A 23,113-nucleotide genomic window follows, 5' to 3' on the forward strand; every position below is an offset into this window, starting at 1 on the left:
ATGTTACACCAGATGAAGTCTAGATGAAATGTCCAAAGGCCAAGAAAACTGAAATAGTACTTTAGGTTAGGTAATTGTAACATCTCTGAAATCTTAATTTACATTTTATAAAATGTTAATTTTGAATAATATGTTACGCCTGTATTATGTATATAATATAACATTGTGATTTGTACTACATTACCCATTCTTAGTTCTAAACCAGATGAAGTGTTAGATGAGATGGCCAAGAAGCCAAGGAAAATAGAAATTCTCCTTTAGTTAATAAAAATTATATAGTTAATATACAGTAAATATTATATAGTAAACTATATAGTTAAAATAATATATTAAACCTACATGTGTATTATTTATTTACGAATGGGAAACATTTTATTTATTAATATTTCAATTTGAAAGTCTAAATTTATTAAAAAGTTTGAAGTTTAAAGTTGAAGATTAAAATTTTTATTCTAAGTTGTTCAGGGGGATAACGTAAATTAAAATATATATTCAGTGGAATATATATTATATATATATGCCCCCCACGGGTCTGTGACAAGTCAAAACTGAATATCCCCCTCCTTTCAAAAAAGCTGAGCACGCCACTGACACTACTCCACTTAACTACACTTTAATTACTTATAAGTAGAGCTCGGATGTTGATGACCTTAAAATCATTAAAATAAGGTAAAAAAATTACAAGAATTTGTTTTAAATTTAAGCTTACAAATTACTCAAAATTATTGCATTGTACGGTTAGAGCATATATTTTGATGTTATCAAAAGTAAATGAACGACGATTATCGGTTAATAAATATTTAACTTCTCTCCACGTCTTCTACCGTGATTGGGTCAAATCTGAAATGGGCTAAATTTTCAACACTAAAGTCATCCGGAAAATATTCACTTGAAGCTTCTTCACCATTAAGAATTTTCGAAATTGTTAACATCGTTTGAAATCCAATATTTTTGTCAAGTACAGCATTCAATTTGTTTTAATTTAATTTTCAATTCTATTAACTGCTGCTGATTCAATTTTAACAACAATATCTTATACAATTTGTACCCAATCATAAAGACGCTGAGTCCTGAAGTTTCTAACTTGGTAATAGAATCGGCCAGAGTTCCAAATTTAGCGTTAATAATGTAAATAAAATTACGTTTTACATTATCATCGCTCATAAGGTCCTGTGATTTTTCAATTGACGTAGAATCATCTTTGTTTAGACCCATAATAATAGTTTGCAAAATTTCAAAATGCTTACAAAAATAAGTAGCAGCTCTTTAAGTAGCAGCCATTCACCCCATCTTATCAATACCGGTTATGGTAAGGCTCTACATAGAATGGGTATGCTATGCCACTATTTTGTGACTCATTTATCAATGATAAAATGATAAAATAAAGGGGGAGAAATTCAAATTCACATAACATTATTAATCGCAAAATGGTGGCGTAGCATACCTGTATCTATAGTACCCTAGTTATGGTGGTAAAGGAATATTAGCTGCCATTTCCTTAAAATATTGAACACGTGATGGGCATTTCAAAAATGTTTTTTGATGTTTGATATTAATTGATCTACTTATGGGAAGTGTTTTCGAATCTCCCCTGCAACCCTATGGACCAAACAACATACGTGTTCCATTTTGGAGTACATGATTTTTATACCTCTGCCAGTTATCATCATATAGGGAGCGGCATCACTTAAGAACCACAAAATATTGTCATGTTTTATTCCTTCGGATCATACAATTTGTAGAGATTTATCTAATAATTATTAATTTGGCAATGGTATGACTAGCTATTTCTAAAATATCTGAAGAATTTATCAAAAATAATTTTCCCAGGCTTCCAACTTCTAATGTAGGTACTGACAATTACATAAGTAGGTAATTCAAGTTTAGATGAGTGGAGTGGTAAGTGGTTAAAATGTTGGTTCACTACTCCGCTCATCAAAACTTTAATTGATGTTTAAATTGTTTTGAGACAATATTCAGACAAATCTGAAATCGATAATATGTCATACCCTCAAAACTATTAATCTCTATCGTTTTTGTAATGTTGATTTACTCTAAGATTACTTAAAAACAAACAAATAATTCTGCGTAAATGCATTTTATCTATGTTGCGCTTGGGCCAGAGAAAGAAAACAAATAGTATGCTGACATCCTCTTAATACAAGAAAAATATTTCGAAGATTTTGTCACGTAGTTCGATGATTTGACTTTGATAAATACTATTGTATGAATACAGTCATTGAGTCATATATTATGCTACGTAAAATTACGTATAACAGTAAAAACTTAAAAGGTTAACAGAAAGGTCAATATTATTGAAAAAATACAGTGTCCCCCCCCCTGGATTTTCGAATATGGACGCCCTTGGAGCTGCGGGCACAATACGCAGTCGATTCCCATCGGACGACCATGAATCATAATCAAACAAATGAGTAAATGACCGTCGACGACGACGAGTGACGTCGTGACAACAACGAGGCCACGGCGACACCATAATTTCGGCGCCCGGTGTGGTACGACGATACAATAATACCGTGAGTACCACCCGTGTAGTTACCGTGCTCGTTTCGAACACGGCCAGGCAGGCATGGCAACCGCCACCTGTCCGTACGTGCATCGTGGACACACTGTGCGTGGACATTTTTTTTTGGAAAATTTTCAGACGTTTGACCGGAAAGGCCACAGCTCATGCCACAGGATTGGTGGCGAACGACAATTTTCCGGCGAAACGGGATTTTCGGGCTACGGGTTCGACGGTTTTCGGGCCCTAGTCAACGCTTCCCGCGCCGCCCGAACACGGTTAACCCATAGACATAAGCATTGCGGCTTTTCCACCCCCCGCCCGCCAGTACCGTAACCACCGACATGTGTAGCCAACCAACGTCGACCAGGAACGAACGGAAAACAGTACGACGCACACAATTTTACGCACGATCATTATTCATTACTAGTCCGGTCGTTGTTCCGTTGTCCGTTTTCGATCGTTTTACGCCGTTTTAACTACATCCGTGCGTCGACAACAGGTTACTCTGTAAGTAAACACTGCTTTGAAAACATAATAACTTTTCGGTCATGGCGGTCGGCCGATGCGGCATTGTCGTCGGTCCGTCGCGCCGACTTGACAAACGAACGGCCATTTCGACGTTGCGGCGGCCCCCCGCAACGCGGCGGTTGTCACGTTGTCGTCGTCGGTCGTGTCTGCTCTAGACACGTTTTCGTGGTTGCACGACAAGGCGGCTGCCATCGTGTGCACGTCTGTATTTTTTTTTGACCGTCCGTTCGTGTTTTGGGCATTGAGTGAGTACGCACGCACACTATTGTGTGTGCGCGTGCGTGCGTGATGGACCATTAGGCAATGGCCACGGAAATCCGTCGTTTCTTGCCATCGAGTCGGGCTGTGTACGGCCTTGACATCGTTTCAATTTCTTTGAGATTTTTCCTCCGTTCTGCATACGCCGGAAATCGGAATGATGCCTGGGGCGGTCAAGTCGCGGTGACGAACAAGCCGGTCACATGGTTACCCCTCGTCCACCTCGGCAAAGTACGCATTCTAGCTTGTCCTCACTGGTCATGGGTAGCCCACCCACCTTGTCATTCGCCCTCACTTACTCAGCTTGTCGAATTTAAGAGATTCGTCGCCCTTTCTTGTATCTCGTATCAATTCGATCTCTGGACATTAACGTACTTGCCCACCAACAATGGGTATGGTTGTTCACTCTGATGTGCTGCTATGAAATATGCCTATGATCACTTATTGTTCATGTTCCGTTATTTCATTCCCTAATCGTAGTGCTTATTCTATTCTTGATATCCTACCTGTTGACTATCTTGACTTATTCATCCGCTGCTGTACCACGTCTTTTCAATATTTGACCTTACCAATACCATTACAATGAGTTTATTTTTGAACCATGGTTTTGTTTGAATAATTGACATACATTTTTTATTATTAAGTTCAAAATTAAGTCACTTTTCAGTACATTTTCTAAGAATAACTGATCTAAATTTTAATATTTTTAATTTTTACCCAATTAATAACCTCTACTTACTATTTTTTTTTAGTTTAAGTATAAATAATTAATTAGTTTAAGGCTAATGGCATTGTAATTTTATAATACTACATGCTACTATAATAGACATGATTTTGCTGAAAGTATTATACATTAATCCCTCATGTAGGTTGGGTATGTATGGTGATGTCTGGCTTGTATAGATAATTGTTTAAGTTTATGTGTAATTTCACTATCTACTTTAAAGTAAAATATTTATTTAAATTTTTGACAACCCATTTAGAGGCTTTATTTATCTTCTACATTTGTATAAAATATGATTTATCTCTACCTAATATATTATTATTCTTTAAATAAACCCCATAATACTTTTATAAAAAATTTAACATTGTTTCTTATTTTCTAATCAGAGAAAGGAATTTCAAAAAGTTTTTTAATTATATTTCTATTACACTGACAGTTTCATAATTTTATATTCTTGTTTATGAACAGTCTAATAAAATATGTACAAGCTTTGGTTAGGTATTTGTTTTAGTACATACTGACCAAGAAGAAAATTCTTGAGCTTTGATTGATTTTTGAAAAACCTTTATCTGCTTAAAACATTGTTGTATTTCATTATTTGTAGGTACTTATATTTATACTTAATCTAACTAAATTTATAATCTTAGCACTTTATGAGTTGTATATCTACCTATTAAATAATATAATATGCACTAGATAGCTGGGAAGTTATATATGTGCTCTTACTATACAATAAAACATTTTCTGATAAGTACCTACTTAATATAACTTATATTGTAATTGGGTATCTACCTACCAATTCTAAATTATTTTGATCTAAATCTAAAATTATTGACAAGTTAAGTTATTTTGTTTAACTGTTGACTATTAAAAAATAAGGTAGGTACAAGGAGTTAAATCTTTCATTTGACCTATTTAACGCATTGGCCGCGTATCATAATTGCCCCTGCACTGTAAAAAGTTATGGTTTTACTATATTGGATGAACATATGAAATAATACTTGGTAGAGCACGGATTTTTATTACACTAAAATGTATTGCAATATACTAATTATATGGTAAGCAATACAAATAAGTAAATTAAACATCTAATAGTAAAAATAAACTACATTAGGTAATAGGCTGATTGTTTATTTGTTAATTATTAGTTTATTATGAAAATAAATTTAACAACTTACATTACGTACTTAATGCAAAACAAATAATTTCTTCTGGATCATGAACAAGAAAATTAATATCAAGTTTTTTATATTTTTATTAAAATGTGAACAATCAGAATTTAATTTTTACTTTTTTTTCTGAAAAAATTATTACCAATAATTAACTATCTGATTAGTATACATACTGAAAACAATTATCTAATTTTAATAACAGTTAACACATTATTCTAATGTCCTTGTAAAATATATAAAACATTTTATAGTGTTATACTAATTTTTAATGCCTAGGTAATTAAACAAAAAAAAAATTCACAAAAATATTTTAACATCAAATCAAACACTTTTTTAAATGTATGTATATGTAATAACTAATAAATAATACTCTTTTAAATGTTATGACTTTTTGAGTTATTTTTATTTGCATTTTTACTTTTGTATTGCTATCATTTCAAGTGAAATATCCTAAAAAAAAAACATATTGTTGACAAATAAAACATTAGTATACCTACTATTGGATACAATATTTTTAAATTAGTTATATAATTATAACATTTTATAAGCAATTTGTTTCATATTAACAAAAATATTTTTTCAGCGAGTTGTTGTATGAGTCAAAAAACAGAAAAACCGGTACTGTCAGGTCAACGCATCAAGACCAGAAAAAGAGGTAAATATTTTTATCTAGGGTAATTTTTAATTTCATTTTCAATAATAATTTAATTGCCATATACTTTTGAATTGAATTAATGTAATGTATGATGTGCTGTCTGAAATTTTGAATAAAGCTTATTATACAGATAAGTCAGTTGTTGTATTTGTAATATAAAAAGATAGGTACATTTCAAAGTCAATCCACCATCATTTAATATTTAAAAATCAACATCATATTTATTTACGTGATATATTGATTAGAATTATTGTTTATTACAAAACTTAACATTTGTATTACTTGGTTAAATATTTACTTAGGTATTTAATTTAATTTAATCTATTATATAGATGAAAAAGAAAAGTACGATCCTTTCGGCTTCCGGGACTTCATCCTGGCAGGCCTCAACAGTGCCGGCACTGACCTAGAAGCAATTTGGAAGTTCCTTGATCAAGCTGGTTCTAAAGTTGATTATCGCCGTTACGGTGAAGTCCTCTTTGATATACTGATTGCCGGAGGTCTTTTAGGTAAGCATTTTTATTCTTCAAGTTTTCTGTGGCCATTATAATTTTGTTTTTTTAGTACCGGGAGGATCCATATCACAAGATGGATCAATATCTCAGGATGGGGACAAACTGTGGAAAACAAACGCATGTGTTTTTGAGGCGCCCGAGGACATGGTATCTATGCGAAACTATGAACAGGTGTTTATCAAACTCATGCGCCGATATAAATATTTGGAGAAAATGTTCGAGGAGGAGATGAAAAAAATTTTGCTCTTCATTAAAGGTTTTAGTGACATTGAGCGTATTAAACTGGCACGTATGACTACATTGTGGATTTCTAATGGTTCAATTCCACCTACTGTTCTTCAAGTACTTACTAATGTAAGTTCTATATTATAAGAGATTTGATGTACCTGATATGCATATTATTTTATTTTACTGTTGATAAACATGTTAATTAATGAATTAATTTTTTTTTAGGAGCATTTGATTAAGGATGGATTGGCATTAGAGTTTCTTATTGAACTCTTTGTTACGTATAAACAGGAGGTAGGTAATGCCCATCTACTGACTGTATTGAAGAAAGGAGGACTCGAAGGTCGGTTAATGGATTTCTTGCCTCCAAACAAGCGTACTGAAGAAAATCTCCGTGCACAGTTTGAAGAAAAGGGATTGAGTGATGTGGTTAAGTTACATTTAGCTCAGGCCAGCCAGGAAGCTAAACGTAATTTGGAAATTCAGCTACACGATGACTTTAATGACAACAAAAATATGAAAGAGATCATATCAAATATCAAAGAATTGTCTTCTAAGCATGACATTCCCGAACATGAAATTATTGTTTTGGTAACTATTAACTATTTATATGCATAATAGTATTTAAGATTAAAAAAGAATAATTAAAATATATTGGTATATGACTGAGTTATGTTTTACTAAGAATGCAATTATTTGTTTACAGGTATGGACAGTTGTAATGACACAAGTTGAGTGGAATAAAAAAGAAGAACTTCTAGCAGACCAGGCACTTAAACATTTGAAGCAATATTCACCATTGTTTTCAGCTTTTTCAACTACTGCTCGTTCTGAATTGGCACTCATGCTCAAGGTTCAAGAATATTGCTATGAAAATATGAATTTTATGAGAGTCTTCCAAAAAATTATTTTACTCTTCTATAAAAGTGAGTAATTTTTTTCTGGAATTTATTGCTAACCAAAAATACATATCTTAAATAATAATAATTCTTTACAGCCGATGTGTTGACTGAAGAAGTAATTTTGAAATGGTACAAGGAGGGACACTCTAAGGGTAAAACAACATTTTTGGAACAAATGAAAAAATTCATTGAATGGCTACAGAATGCAGAAGAAGGTAAATATGACATTAATTTTTCTATTCCCTCGCTAATAAAGATACCTATCTATTAGATTTTAACTAAATGATTACAAAGGCACATTGTATTGTAATCACAGTTAACCCCCTTGGCTTTTACAAAGTCCTCAAATGTTTTGATAAAACTATAAACTTAAAAATACTTCAAATCTCTCATCTTGTAGAAAAACAAATTAATTAATTAACTTCTGTCTTGGTGATGCCTATGTTCAATATTGCACGGATCAAATGCTTAACGGAAGGATATATTATATCATAAAAAATTATCAGTTGCCTTCGGTGTTCATGCATTTACTACCCATGGGAGTCATACGTAAAAACGCGTCTGTCGCTTCGCATCGATTTCCCTTCCATATGCCGAATCATACTGATCAGAAGCCAACAGGCCACAATCGCCTATAGGCGTCGTCGACATTTGTGTATACGTAGCAACAAATTTTTATAATTGGTCTGTTGTGTCATTTACGTTATAAGATTTTAACATATTTTTAACTAGTTTTTTTTTGCTCAATTTGAAGTATCATATAACACCCCTGAAACATCAATTAATTAGCTGTATTTTTATGAGCTGCTGTATTCACGTTGCGGAGTGGTGGGAATGGCACTATGGTGGGAGAAAATTCGGCGGTTTACGTATGGACTCTAGTGAGCCCGAATATACAATCTCAGTATATTAACATAATACAATCACTAATATTCATATAATGTAGTAATTGAACCACCATTTTAGATGAATTTTCAAGGCTTGGAATGTTGTAGCTTAATACAACTAATTGGCAAAAACAAGTTATAAATGAAAATCAATTTTAATCTAATAGTATGTTTTTATAGTATTTTGGTGTACTATCTTGAATTACACTTGAATACTAAAAGTTGACTTGGATAAGTTTTCAAATAAAAATAGTTTTTTCGTTTGATTTTATGTTACTATCCTACAGTAAAGTCTATATTAGGTACAATAAATTCATAAATATTTGAAATAAGAACATATATTTAATTTGGTATAATATTAGGTACTGGTATTAATATTTAAGAGGATGCTATACAGACACTTGTAGTCTCCATTGTACAAGTGTGTTACATAAAAAATTTTACACCCAGCAGATTTTTAATAAGTACTAACTAGGTAATATTTAATAAAATTTAAAAATATTTTTAATACTTTATTGAGATTATACAAAAAATAATATTGTTGCCCATATAAATAGTAGTTTGTACTCATTAACCTCTGTCTTGGTGATGCCTATGTTTACTATTACAATGGATCAAATGCTTAACGGAGGGATATTAATAAATAAATGAACTGTTGCCTTCGGTGCTCACACATCTTCGTCTGAGTTCCACCCTCTATTGTTCATACAATCTCAATTGACATACTAAAATTAATAATACAAGACAAGTGACAATCACCATTTTGGTTAAATTATTTATTTATTGGATACTGTAATTTAGCAATAAAATATAGTATTTTGTACTCATTAACCTCCGTCTTGGTGATGCCTATGTTTACTATTACAATGGATCAAATGCTTAACGGAGGAATATAAATAAATGAACTGTTGCCTTCGGTGCTCACACATCTTCGTCTGAGTTCCACCCTCTATTGTTCATATAATCGCAATTAACGTAATACAATTTAATAAGACTAATGATGATCACTATTTTGGTTGAATTATTTGTTTATTGGATACTGTAATTTATCAATAAAATATAGTATTTTGTACTCATTAACCTCCGTCTTGGTGATGCCTATGTTTATTATTACAATGGATCAAATGCTTAACGGAGGGATATTAATAAATAAATGAACTGTTGCCTTCGGTGCTCACACATCTTCGTCTGAGTTCCACCCTCTATTGTTCATACAATATCAATTGACATAATAAAAAATAAGACAAGTGACAATCACTATTTTGGTTGAATTATTTATTAGTTACTGTGAATTCATAAAATATAATAGTTTGTACCTATTGATCCTCCGTCTTGGTGATGCCTATGTTCAATATTGCAATGGATCAAATGCTTAACGGAGGAATATAAAAACAAAAAATGAACAGTTGCCTTCGGTGCTCACACATTGTCGTCTGAGTTCCACCCTCTTATGTTCGTATAGTTGTATCACTTCACTTATAAAACGTATTAATCAAAATAAAATATTTTACTCTAATGTAGGAATTTTTTGTTTTAACTATTGATTTGCACATGACAACACACTAGTTATTATCAAAATTTGGGTTGATTACTTTCAAACACACATTAATACCTTTGATATTCTGTGATTTTAGAAAAATTATACATTTGTCTTTTATGTCAAGAGACGGCGTTCGTAGTAATTTATAATTTGTATAGAAATCACTAATTCAGAGAGTATGTACTAGAATTGAATTAAAACGTTTGTTTGTAAATAAATTGTTAAATTAAACCTAACGGTTCTGAATTTAAATATACTAAATTATATATGATTATACATTGTTTAAAATAAAATAAGCTAATATTCAAGTAATTGTGGCCCATGAACAATTTTGTATTTTTTTGGCCCTCAACATCACCAAGGTTGCTGACCCCTGATTTAAGTCAATGGTTTTTCTGTTTCAGAATCTGAGTCTGGTGAAGATGAAGATTAATTTAAGAACCAAAAACCTGAAATAAAATTAATTAATAAGATGCATTAACACACGAGATGTCAGCCAACGACCAAAATCTTAAACTTACCAAGGATTCTACTACAAAACTTGTTTCATTACTTTTTTTAATAAATAAAAACACCAAGGTATATGATTATATTAAATTTTTTATAGGTGAAAAACAAAGATTTGTTATAATTATTATTATTTTTTTTTTTTTTGAGCATAATATAGTAATGAACAAACAAATAAAAATAGTTTTAATTATTATTAATTTAGTCATTCAAAGATATATTATAATAATTGTCGTACCTACACAAGGTGGTCACATAGCAACAAAAAATGTATCCAGTTAACATCTCTATATATTTATGTAATAATTGCAATGGTGTATGGCTGTTATAAGTGTTGTTTTTTTTTTAATAAACAAAAATTATTTTTTAATAATAATTTTTTTTGCCTTCACATATACACTACCCGCAATTAATAATTATTTCCAACATGCTGTGTTAATGTGCGTTTGTTCGAATTTGGTTTTGATCATTAAAAAAAACTGTCACACATGAGTAGGCAACTTTAAATCTAATTGATTTTCCATTTTTTCTTAAGTAAATATATAACAATATAGTTATACAAAATAAATGCATACAAATATCTAATAAAAAAAAAATAATATGTATAATAATAATAATAAAGCAACATCATTTACATGGAAACTGGAAGAGGTAATAATTATCATAATAAAGTAATAATAATGTTACATAATAATAAGAAATAAAACATACAAATTTCGTTAAAAAGTTTTCAATTATTATCACAATACACTTGGCAAAAAAAAAAAAACAATATTAGTAAATTCTGGGGAGGGGAGAAGGTTTATTGACAATTATTGTGTGATTTTGCGCCGCAAGTTCTTTTTATATTTTTTAAAAATATATAATCCAAATGTGCTTAAAAACTAAAGAGATCAATTAAAAAAAGATTAGAAACAGCAGTAGTATAGTCAACGACAATTATTTTACTCTGAATAGAAAATAGTATTTTTTCTTAATGCAAAATGTCTAATAAGTTAACTGTAATTTGTAACGCAAACAACAGTTATTCTCTAAAATTAGCGTTATAAATTAAAATATAATTAAAGAGCACGTATGGTAGTAGAATATTTCGATAATTTTTATTGATAATTTAATTGAAAGAAAATTCACTATGCATATTAGTATATTATGCATGTTACAAATATTTTCTGATAAAAATCTATGGATTAAGAGATTATTCACGATGATCCGTTAAAATGACAAAAAATATATGTATATACTATATTATATATATCCAAAGATTATTTTATATAAAGCGACCAATACTAAATAGTTAAACTTGATATTCAATATTTATTTAGTTTTAAATAATTTGTATTGCAGGTACTTAGGGTATAGGTAAATTCGATAAGTTGTGACACAAATAATTAAAAATACAAAATAATAGTAAAAATAATAACTAAAACTAAAATATATTATATTATAATAATTATTAATATATATCGCTACAAACAACATAATAGCTACTCACGACCACAACATATTTATTCTGATAACAATAGTTTTATCAAGTTAAAAACAATGAATTAAAAAAAAAACTCGGATATGTTTTTGCACATTATTTCCGTACTCAATACGTGCAGTTGCTTCAGAAAATAAAGGGACCCGTGGACAAAAACTAAAATTTAAATGTTTATTATCGATAAATATATATATATATATATTTATATATAATATAACGATACCTAAGACTACATGATTCAGTAATAATAATGAGCGATTAAGTTAAATATAGTTTAAAGTTTAACACTGTCAACAACAAGTCACAAAAGTAAATTGATTTCTTGATTCAGATGTTATAAAAAATAAATGGTAATTAATATTGTCAAAGTTGGAAAGAAAGCACTCTTAGAAAACATTAAGAGATTAAATTTAAAAAAATAATATTGGATTAAAAAAAGAAATCTAATAACTAAATTTTCTCATATTAAAATCAACAAAAAATGTTAGGTATTTGTTGTATGTAAATGTTTAAAAAATAAAAGTATTATTTTGAGGGTAATCTATAATACAAATGTATAAGACACATTTTTTAAAATCTTCAACATTAAAAAAAAAATACCCATTACTCTATTAAAGGCAGGGTAAGGACAACTAATTGCACAACGGATAAAACACAAAAGTTAAAAGTTCTACTAAAACGAAAACATGCAAAATTGCTAAAAAAAAGTTATCACATATGAATGGAAAAGCTCGCGCACACTAGTGTGACTGATTTTTTTTCTTTCAAATTTTATCACACGCAAGACCCTATAGTGTATAGTGAGGGTAACAAATTTTATAAATGGTTACAATAAAGTTTAATATTTAGCAGTGGAATACTATTTAGCAAAACATGATGCATCTCCTCCCTCTCACTCTTACACATAATTCAACGGGAAGAGGTTGAACACGAATTAGCTGGTGGCAAAACCACCAGTTCTCCGTGTCATGTTGGAACAATGAATGGAGTTTCAGATGGCAAAGGTGAACCAGAAGCAGCATCCTTAGTTTCTTTGGTCTCGATGTCCACACGACATATAGGACAACGTTTGTTAGATGACAACCATTGGTCAATACAATCAACATGAAATAAGTGCATACATGGTAAACGCCTAGAAATAACAATTAAATATTTATATTATTATTATTAACATTTGTTTTTTTTTTAATTCATACCTAACATCCTCTGTATCCTCAAAATCTGAAAGACAAATGGTACACTTTTCTGTGTTATCTTCCATTTCATCCGATGATCTCTTAATCTATCATATTATTAATACATAATTCATAAATATTTATTAATATCATATTTTACAATGATTATAAATAATAGAAATACTTACACGTTTGTATTTATGAGGAAAAGTATTCTTTTCTATTGTGTCTTTTGAAGCCCCACGATTCATCATATGAATGCGACGTTGTTCCATTAATCGTAAGTAATCTTCTAGCCGATATGATAAATGACGAGTTAACATGGGTAATGATCCTAGTTGAGGAATTTGAGGTATTTCAGCACCTGACTGTGATGGAATTGTTGAGCCCGGAGTTGTCTGTATTAAAAATATTTGTGTTTACATAATTAAAAATAGTATCGTTGAAAAAAAAATCATTCCAAATTACATTAACAATAGTTCCCGATGGCGCTCCAATACTAATGCGTACATGATGCATTCGACCAGGTGGTCCAGGAGGATGATAATTATAATAATGATGAATATGAGGATGACCACCATCACTAAAAAAAAATATTTAAATATATTATATTATATTATATTATCATGTATTTAAATGTAACCAGAGTTAAATAAATACCTCGTAGACCCACTTTGAACCACAATTTCTGTTTGTAATGAAGATGTAGGTACTTGATCTATTCCATCAGTAGGAGGAGATAAAGTCTATAAATGTATACAAAATATTATTATAAAGCAGAAACCAAATAAGATAAATGATTCATTAATAATTTTAATATGTTACATACAAAATTATTAAGTGTTAAACAGGGTTTTGGCTTAAAACTTAATGGAAAAAAAAACGTTTTTTTTTTTTTTAATTTTGAACATTATATATATATAAAACTAACAAATTTTAACTAATGGTGATTCTCCTTCCACGACCAAAAATTTCAAAATTCAAATATAGACTGATAAAAATTATATCATGTATATAATTTGATTTCTAAACTATATCATGTAATTGTAATATTTTTGTTTTTATTATACAATAAGACGTTTCTAGTATAGTCTATCTACACAGTGGCATGTCCAGTGGGAGAGGGATGTTAGGAGTTATATCCCTTCCTCATTGTCTTTAGTTTATTCTTGCCGACGACTTATTAATCATTAATTATTAGAGCTGTTATAGTTATTACTTTTAATTAGTTTTTACCAGGGCTCGAAGCTTAACTCATTTGCATATTTCTTAGGAAGCTGCATATTCAAAATCTGATTTGATACAAAATCATTTCATGATACATAGTACATACAATTGAAATACTAAGATTTTAAGCATATTAATGCATATTGTGTTTATGATTTAATATAAATCAGTGATCAGTAATCATCAATAAAGAAATGTTCAATTTTATTTAATATAGAGTATTAATTGTAAATTTGTTATGATCCGCAAGATCTTATTTAATATTTTTCCAATAAAAAAATGTGATTTTACTATGAGCTCATAGCTTCTATAGTTTTGGATAAAGTACAAATCATTACAATTTGGAATTATTTAAAAAACATTTAAGCTAAAATAAAAAAAAAATATATTTAAAAACGCACCATTGTGTACACAAATTTACAAAAAAATGCACATGATATACTTTACCGGGGCTCCCTTTACCACCAGAGCCAATCAAAACCAGTTGGTATACCTGGATAGTGGATTGCTTGTGATGGGTTTACTTTATTATTGTATATACTATGAATTTGTAAATTTATATTGAAATTATATTGGACTCCAACGATGCTTTAATTATTTAAGTTGCAAGATACTTTTATCCAAGTTTATTCCCATATCAAAATATATTTTATAAAAGAAAATAAGTGTATGTTAATGCATACATTTGTATATATTTTTTTTTTGCGCATGAGGTTCCGAGCCCTGGGTATTACTCACTATAAACATTTAGTATACTGACTACAGATCAGTGAGCATATATTCATGTACATAAGTAAATAATGACTATGGCATATTGGGTAACCAAAATCGATCAGTGGCGTATTTAGTATTTTTTGTAGTGGGCAGATGACAAGAATTTTGACCAACAGATTACAATATAATAATTATAATGTAATAATACACATGTATTTAAAGAGCCATGGGGGCGGATTTGTCTTAATATCCGCCCCATAAATCAATACAATTATGGGTAATCATGTCTTATCAGTTATCAGTTGCATCAGACTGTGGTCCAACAACTAAAATACTGAATAAAAACAATACAACTTTAATCCAAAATTTCAAACTGAACCATATTTAGAGATAGGTACACAAATGTTTACTTAATTATTTGTATATTTAATAGAGAAATGAGTGCAAAAGCTAGGCAGTTGAATTTTTGTTTGGATTGGTATTTATTTTCTAAATTTTATATTTCTTTTGTTTATTTCAATAAATATTATCAATGTTCTCCTCAGTTTAATGGTGTTATTTTAATTGAACAACTTTGTATAATTTATTTAAATCCGTTCTAATTACAGAATACACGACACACACTTATAAGCTAAAAACAATTTTGTTGGGGGCTTGACCCATAAAACTCCTTATTTTTGTCTTTGGTATTACCCAAATATACATCATTAAAATGTATTATTATTTTTAACCTCCCCTCCACCACATTGAAAATTCCTAGGTGGACCATTGTACCGACATCTACTGATATATGCATACCATATTATTTTGACTATTTTGAACATGATATAAATTAATAGTTATAGCTGCGATAAAATAAAATTGCGGTATTATATTGTTTATTTTTACGAAATAAACTTTTTGCTGTATTAAATGAATAAATTTAAGGAGGGACGGAGTGGCCGAGCGGAAAAAGGCGTCGGTTGCGACGCAGACTGTCAACGGTTCGAATTTTGGCACTCTCTCCAGACAGATGTCTGCCCGGAGAGAGGCCGCCATCCCCCGATCGGGCATGGCGGAAAGCAAAGGGGGCCCAATCAAAATTCTGCCAAAGAAACACACACGAGTTAAAAACCAACCGTTCCAACCCCTACTACTACCACAATACATAACCCTACAAACAAGCTATTGGCCTTAAATACTTAAAAAAGATAAATAATAAAAAAATATAAATAAGAGAGAAATAGTTGCTTTATAACAAACTAAAAGTCCATATAAGATACATTTTTAAATTAATTTTGAGTTAGTGAAATATTAAATTTGATTGCATCCTAAATTTTAATTTATTCAAGAATGTAATATACAAATTTTACATATTATAATATATAATATCATGTACCTATGTATAATATATCTTAGTTGACTGTTAACTATCATATTTATTTATTTGTTTAACTTTACTAATTTTATCTATACTTTTCTCATGAAGAATATATCATATGCAAAATAATACTGTATGTATAAATAGGATGCAGTAATTTTTACTCACAATGACAGCAGTAGGACCAATTCTACGTGAAGTAATTACTTCTGGCCGACTGAACACATTTGGTTGCTGAGGCGGAGGCAACACCGTATGGATTGCTTGAATAGATGGATGGACCGGTGTTGGTTGGGGTGGTTGTTGATATCCCTGCATGCATGAAACTGGTGGTATACTTCTTAATGATCGTACGGAGCCGCTAAAAAGTGAAAAATGTTATTAACTTTATCTACATATTTAAGTCAATACAAAAATACTAAGCCAGTTTTTATACAAGATCATTTAGTTACCTCACAAAAATGATGATTGGTTAATTTTTAAATAAATGTTATTTTATTGTAATACATAATAAAGTTGATTTATACATTTTATACAAATAATCTTGATAAGACAAATGTTGAAATAAATTTAGTAACTACTGATAATAAAATGTTAGAAGTTAAAACTAATTGCAAGTATACATCTTATATTAAACAGTAATTCAATTTGCTTACCCATTCATCATATCCATTCTTCTTCTTTGCATTTCTTGTATTCTATGTTGGTTATACCATAATCTTTGATGATATAAAGGTACATTTGAAGGTACACATGGAGGCATAGGATGTGTAGCCATCATGCCATGATGATGGTGGTGTGCTGGATGTATGTGATTACCCATTCCACCCATTCCAAATACAACCCTAGATGTATTATGACACTGACTACACGGGGGCGGCCAACCTGGAGTACCAGGAGGTGGGTGAGCTGTATGTACACAAGGAGCTTGAGGAGGTTGATCCATGAAAATCACATCATTTCGATACAGAGGGGACGGATTAGGAGGAAATTGTTGAGTGTATCCAGGCATAGAACGCATAGCAGAATGACCAACATACTGCCGTTGTGGTTGAATAATTGGGTAACGACTAAACATTGTATGGCCCATAGATATGTCAGCTTGTGGTGTTCTTCCTGAATGATTTATTAAAGGGTCATTGACTTCTTCAGACTCTTGAGTTAAATCTACTACAGGTGGACCAGTTGGCTGTTGAAATATTAATACTTTTAGATACTCAAAATATTTAATAAGTATAATTTTCTGAATATATAAATGATAATCCATATTAACTTAAAAACTTAAGTTAAAATAAACCAATTTTTTTTTTTTTAAGTACACTATAAAATTTAACTATTTATACATAATTAGAATGATATAAATTGAGATAGTAATAACTTACTAGTTGATTAATATTTCGGTTTTGAAAATTGTTGACTGTGACTAATTCTATCCCACTGTCTTCATCATCATCAGCATCCATCACATTTGTCCATTCTGCTCTACGGGGATCATTATTAAAACGTCCTGGTTGCGGGGCTCCAATATTATTCATACCGTAGACTGTATACTCTTCAGCTAACAAAGAAAATTTAATTAGAACATCAAAACACATTTACTATGTGGCAAAGGCTGATATTTGCCCAAGCCAGGTATGTACAATGAACAATAATTGCTCATTTAAAAAAAAAAAAAGATTTTTCTCAAATACATTTTTTATGTAGAACTAATATTATTATTATAATATTCTAATATTCTAATATTATTATTATAATATTCTAATATTTCGGTTAACATGCAACGTTATAAATACTACCCAACTCAAGATTACTAATATTGCATGTATAATAGTGAATAATTCTTCTAGACCGAAAATACAATAACTGTATAATAATAAATAAATTATACTGATATTTCTAAAAAATTCCCCCCAAAAAAAACATAGTTAAACATGTCATTATAATAATAGTTTTATCATTTTCAGTATAGAGATATTAATAAACATAAACTATTTACCACAATTTAAGCTATAAACTAATTAACAATCAAATTAAGAAACTAACAATAATGCTGCTACAAATAATAAGTATAATTAATTAATAATTCATATTTTACTTGATGAAGTTTGAGGGTTAATCATTCTGTTTTGATTTGAAGAACTTGCTATAGAATTATCACTTGGAGCTGTAGTAGTGTGAACCTGAGAATTTGGTCGCTGGGCATATTTATAATTTCCTCCATGATTACTCATGGATGTATATGCAGATGAAGACATTTGATCTTGACCATAACGTGGTCTATACATTCGGTTAGACATTTGATGTCGGGGATAAGTCAATGGACGATTTGTATCAGGTTTACCAGTTTTCATTCTCAAGTTGTTATCACCAGAAAGCAACGATCTAACAAAATATATATATATAAAAAAATTAGATATTTGAGATTAAACAAACATGTTTATTTATTTTATTTTTAATTACCTCTTTCTTCCCATTTCAGATGACGTTGGAGTAGACGGAACTGGATGATTAACAGTTCGACTGGATGATTCATCAGTGCGCGGTACTGACCAAGGCGTTTCTATAAGAGTATTTCCATACCGCCATATATCAGAGTTTAACGGAGAGAATTCTTGTGGCGTATCTTCAGTCTCTAAATCGCTCCCATCCGCAAATAATGGATCATAATCCATTTCATTTCCTAATAACAATTTTTAATAAATGTTTATCAATTTACAACAATTTTATTATTTTTAAATAATAATTGAGAAATTTAATCAAAGAATACTTAAAAATATCTGTCAATCATGCATTATAGTCAGTGCCAGTGCTAGGCTCAGGGCAGAGCGTCTCACATAACAATTGATATTATTTTTATACTATTATAAGTAATAACTAATAAGTAAAAATATTATATAGAATACATATTTTGTATTTTGAATAAATACAATATAGAACACTAGGATATTTTTTTTTGCTTGCCTAGCCCTGACTATAAAAAATAACTCTCATTAAATTTTTCATTTTGTAGCCAAATTGTTTAAATAACAATTAAAGAAATGTCAATCTATTAACGGAAAAAGCTTAATTAAATGTTTCAAAGAACTATAAATAGGATTAGATTTTATATTTAATACCAATAATTGTAACACACTTTTAAACATATCTAAGGAATTGTATAAGTCATAATTTAGGATTTTATTAACAAAGGAAATATATTTGAAATTTAGGTAAATATAAATTTAATTGAAATAGTTATAGGTATTTGTTTTAATTGAATATGGTATAATATAATGTGTTATTACCATACTTCAAAGTGTCGAATAAATTAATTAAAACAGTTAACAAGAAATAATTAAATGAAACCAAAACAATTTAATTAACACTATCGTCAACTGTGAAAATGTTGACAATCATGCTATATGTATCCGTAAGCCTAGACATTTCTATTATTAGAAATTAAATGTAACTATATATTTTATTAACAGGTATTACTTTAATCTTTATACTGAATGATGAAAGTGGTAAAAGGGAATAAGTTAAAATCACTACTTTTCAAGAAACAAAAATAACATATATTATCTGTACTGACTGAATCTAAGATATTTTTTACTAGTATTTATAGTCAATGATAATAGTAATAATAGAATATACCTTTAAATGCAAGAGAATATAAAAATTATGTATAATTATTAATTTAATATATGCATTTGGACACCACAAATAACCTTAATTGCATAAAATAAACACAGGAAGAAAAAGTGACATAAAATGGTCAAGAAGAATATATCCTCTTTTAACTGTATTTGCTTAAGAGGACGTTGTTCCCACATGTGTTTTCTTCATCTTAATAAATCATAATATATCAAAATGTACGACCAGCAGTACAAATTTTGTGTTGTTAGCTTAAATATTAGATTGAATTGAACCTATCAAACTTAAATGTAAGAATGTCATCTGTGTTCTCTAACTGTTCTTTACGACATTTTATTTTTCTAGTTATGAGTATGTGTAAAATATTAATATTTGAAAATGCTCAATATTTATTTAAAAATTAAAATATTGTAAAAACCAACAAGAGAACACAGATAATATTCTTATTTGTAGTTTGTTAATAGGTTAACTGACTTTAATATTTAATATTAAGCTAACAATACAAATCATAACTTCTGGACGTATATTTTGGTATAGTAAGACAGAGACAACATATGTGGATATGATGTCCTCATAATGATGTTTATAGATAGTTATAGATAGTTAAGTGAAATAATAAAATAAAATATTTTGATAATGGAAATTATGTAGAACAAAATTTGACTTACCTAATTGCATATTTGACTCTGTATCTGCTGGTGGGCTTGGCACAGGTCCAGTGGCCGTGAATGCAGTGCTTAATATATCAGCAAAACTATGGGTTTCTTGGCCATTAGAAACATCATCAGGAACATCACTATCTGCTGGTAGTTTTGTGTTTGGCCAATTATTGCCATGATCATTGGTTGTAGTGCTAGTTTCACTCAACTGATCCGCCATTGATAAAAATTAATTGAGCAGACTGGATAAGGATAACTTAATTGATTAAATGGAAATTAAAAACAAACAGGTCTTCTAGGATTGAAAATTAAGTCTCAAAGTCAATATTAAATTAAAGAATTTCAGAAATTATCACCAGATGTTAAAAACCAGGTCAGGAAACCCATCATCAATTCATTTCACCCTAAAAAAGAACAATAATTAGAAATATAACTAATTTAAGATGATAAAAATCAGTGCTTCAAAGGGTTATAAATTATTTTATTTTGTATAATGTACAGTAAGAGCATAAAACTAGTATTAACGACTATATTTTATATAAAAAAAATGAATAGTAACTCTTTAACAAAATTCTTAAGTTTTATCTATACCTAGCTCTAAACCTTTGTTATCCTATTAGTACATATTTTTAGGTATAATAAAGATTATGTTATATAATGTACAAAAGACATTATTGAAAGAACAATTAGTACCTACCTAACAAAAAAATATTGTGATGAGTAAATGGTTTTAAATACATAATCTCATGAACAAACTTCATACCACCTGTTGATAGTTCATTATTTACTTTAAAAAAAATCAATAATACAACATTCTTAATGCTAATAAGATAATATATGAGCACATGTGATAATTATAATTGATAAAATAGATAAATTTAAGATACAAATACCAAATGAGTTACACTACCTATTACCCTTATACAGTTATTTATAGTAATGTATTAAACGTGACTTTGGTACATTTTAATTTAAGGTATATAGGTACTGCAGCCTATTGCAGTAGGTACCTATATTTCTATTAAATAATAAATAGCAAAAAGAAATAGAAATAGAAAATAAATACATTTTAAATTCTTTCTGTAAAAGCTTATAGATGATGTATTTATTTTACATCAGTACCTACCTATTTTGTTTAATGTAATAAAGTCATTACTTATTGGTATGATTCATAATAATTAAATAGGATATTTTATGCCCATAAAATACATAAATATTTTTAAAGTAATATACCTAGGTTTAAGTATAATTAGTTTTTTTGAAAAACAGTCATATCATTGTTTAATAAATAAAAAACTGCATACACAATACAATATATTTTAAAAGTTGAACAGATAAATAGGTACTATTAATTTCAAACATAATCAATAGAAAGTAGGTATAAAGATAAAATAAAAATTATCTCAGTGTTAATCTTGGTAAGCTACTCAAATTTCAGACACATAATAATCTACATAATAACACAAGTGAAACAATGTATACACTATGTTCTGTGGTTAAACACTTGTATGCAAAAATTCCATTTGATAAGAATTTTTTATACATGTATGATGTAGGTAGAATATTCAATATACCAACATTGTACTTCCTACAAGTAGAACTGAATTATAAATACTTAAAAAAAAAAAAACTTGTAGTCAAGTCAGTAAAAAGAGAGAAGGTACCTACTTTAGGTAGGCATTTAGATTTACGTATATCTATAAATTATAATACATTAACATACCTTGACATTATGTTGTCGTAGTTAATTAGTTAATGTGGGACAGAAAACAAGTGTATGAAGAAAAAATTAAGGAGACTTTCGATGAACAACAACAAGTGATGGTCGTTGTGAAGGTAAGGGGTGACAGAAAATAAGAAAGCGTTGCTCAAGAAATTTGAACTGAGCAACAATCAACAACAATGGACATGACTGCAGAAATGCAGAATCGCAAGTGTCGCGTCAGCCAGAATGACGATGGACCGCGATAATTGTTATTGTTGTTACGCATCCGTCCGACGGGGAACGGCGAATTATAATTTTAATCTCGGTCCTGTTGGTTACGAAATCTCAGGTGAGACGTGTACTGCAACTCGAACACAACAGCGACGCGCGTGTTTATTCCGTTTTTTCGATTCACTTTCGTCCAACCGACACAACAACGTTTAGGTAACATCTATTTTACCTTTTCGATACGTCCGCGTCCATCCTGAGTACGGCAGCCCGATCGCTTCCGTTTGTACACTGTGTATAGTGTATTGTTGGTGTTGAAAAACAAAAGAAAGATAATGACAGAGAGAGTGAGATAGAGTGAGAGAGAAAGAGAGAGAGCGGTGCAGATAGGAGTATAGGACCGACCGAATTCAAGAAGAGATAATTTTAAACTTATTGGTACGGCTCATTTTTTTTTTTTATCTGTTTTTTTGTCAAAAAAAAACAAAA

The 23,113-nt window shown here is 29.8% G+C and overlaps 2 protein-coding genes across 3 annotated transcripts; one reads left to right on the forward strand and one right to left on the reverse strand.

Moving 5' to 3' along the window:
- The first annotated feature begins 2,873 nt into the window (after nucleotides 1–2,873).
- On the forward strand, nucleotides 2,874–10,816 carry LOC100165540 (protein krasavietz). Its single transcript, XM_008183768.2, has 8 exons — nucleotides 2,874–3,031; nucleotides 5,790–5,861; nucleotides 6,194–6,370; nucleotides 6,426–6,730; nucleotides 6,830–7,195; nucleotides 7,311–7,530; nucleotides 7,602–7,721; nucleotides 10,338–10,816. The coding sequence occupies exons 2-8, from the start codon at nucleotides 5,801–5,803 to the stop codon at nucleotides 10,364–10,366; spliced, it is 1,278 nt and encodes a 425-aa protein (XP_008181990.1). The 5' UTR covers nucleotides 2,874–3,031; nucleotides 5,790–5,800; the 3' UTR covers nucleotides 10,367–10,816.
- A 1,654-nt stretch (nucleotides 10,817–12,470) lies between these two features.
- Nucleotides 12,471–23,084, reverse strand: LOC100573509 (E3 ubiquitin-protein ligase arkadia). 2 transcript variants are annotated; one of them, XM_008183767.3, is made up of 12 exons: nucleotides 22,857–23,084; nucleotides 20,701–21,095; nucleotides 18,860–19,079; nucleotides 18,495–18,781; nucleotides 17,782–17,957; nucleotides 17,056–17,588; nucleotides 16,568–16,760; nucleotides 13,759–13,844; nucleotides 13,567–13,681; nucleotides 13,287–13,496; nucleotides 13,120–13,205; nucleotides 12,471–13,055 (listed from the first exon to the last, which is right to left on the reverse strand). In XM_008183767.3, the coding sequence occupies exons 2-12, from the start codon at nucleotides 20,909–20,911 to the stop codon at nucleotides 12,890–12,892; spliced, it is 2,283 nt and encodes a 760-aa protein (XP_008181989.1). In that variant the 5' UTR covers nucleotides 20,912–21,095; nucleotides 22,857–23,084; the 3' UTR covers nucleotides 12,471–12,889. The 2 variants fall into 2 exon arrangements, with proteins under 2 accessions (XP_008181989.1, XP_003243817.1); XM_003243769.4 differs by having other exon boundaries at nucleotides 22,415–23,084.
- Between the last annotated feature and the right edge of the window lie 29 nt (nucleotides 23,085–23,113).

This window comes from Acyrthosiphon pisum, chromosome A2 (assembly GCF_005508785.2).
Source record: "Acyrthosiphon pisum isolate AL4f chromosome A2, pea_aphid_22Mar2018_4r6ur, whole genome shotgun sequence".
Taxonomy (NCBI): Eukaryota; Metazoa; Arthropoda; class Insecta; order Hemiptera; family Aphididae; genus Acyrthosiphon; species Acyrthosiphon pisum.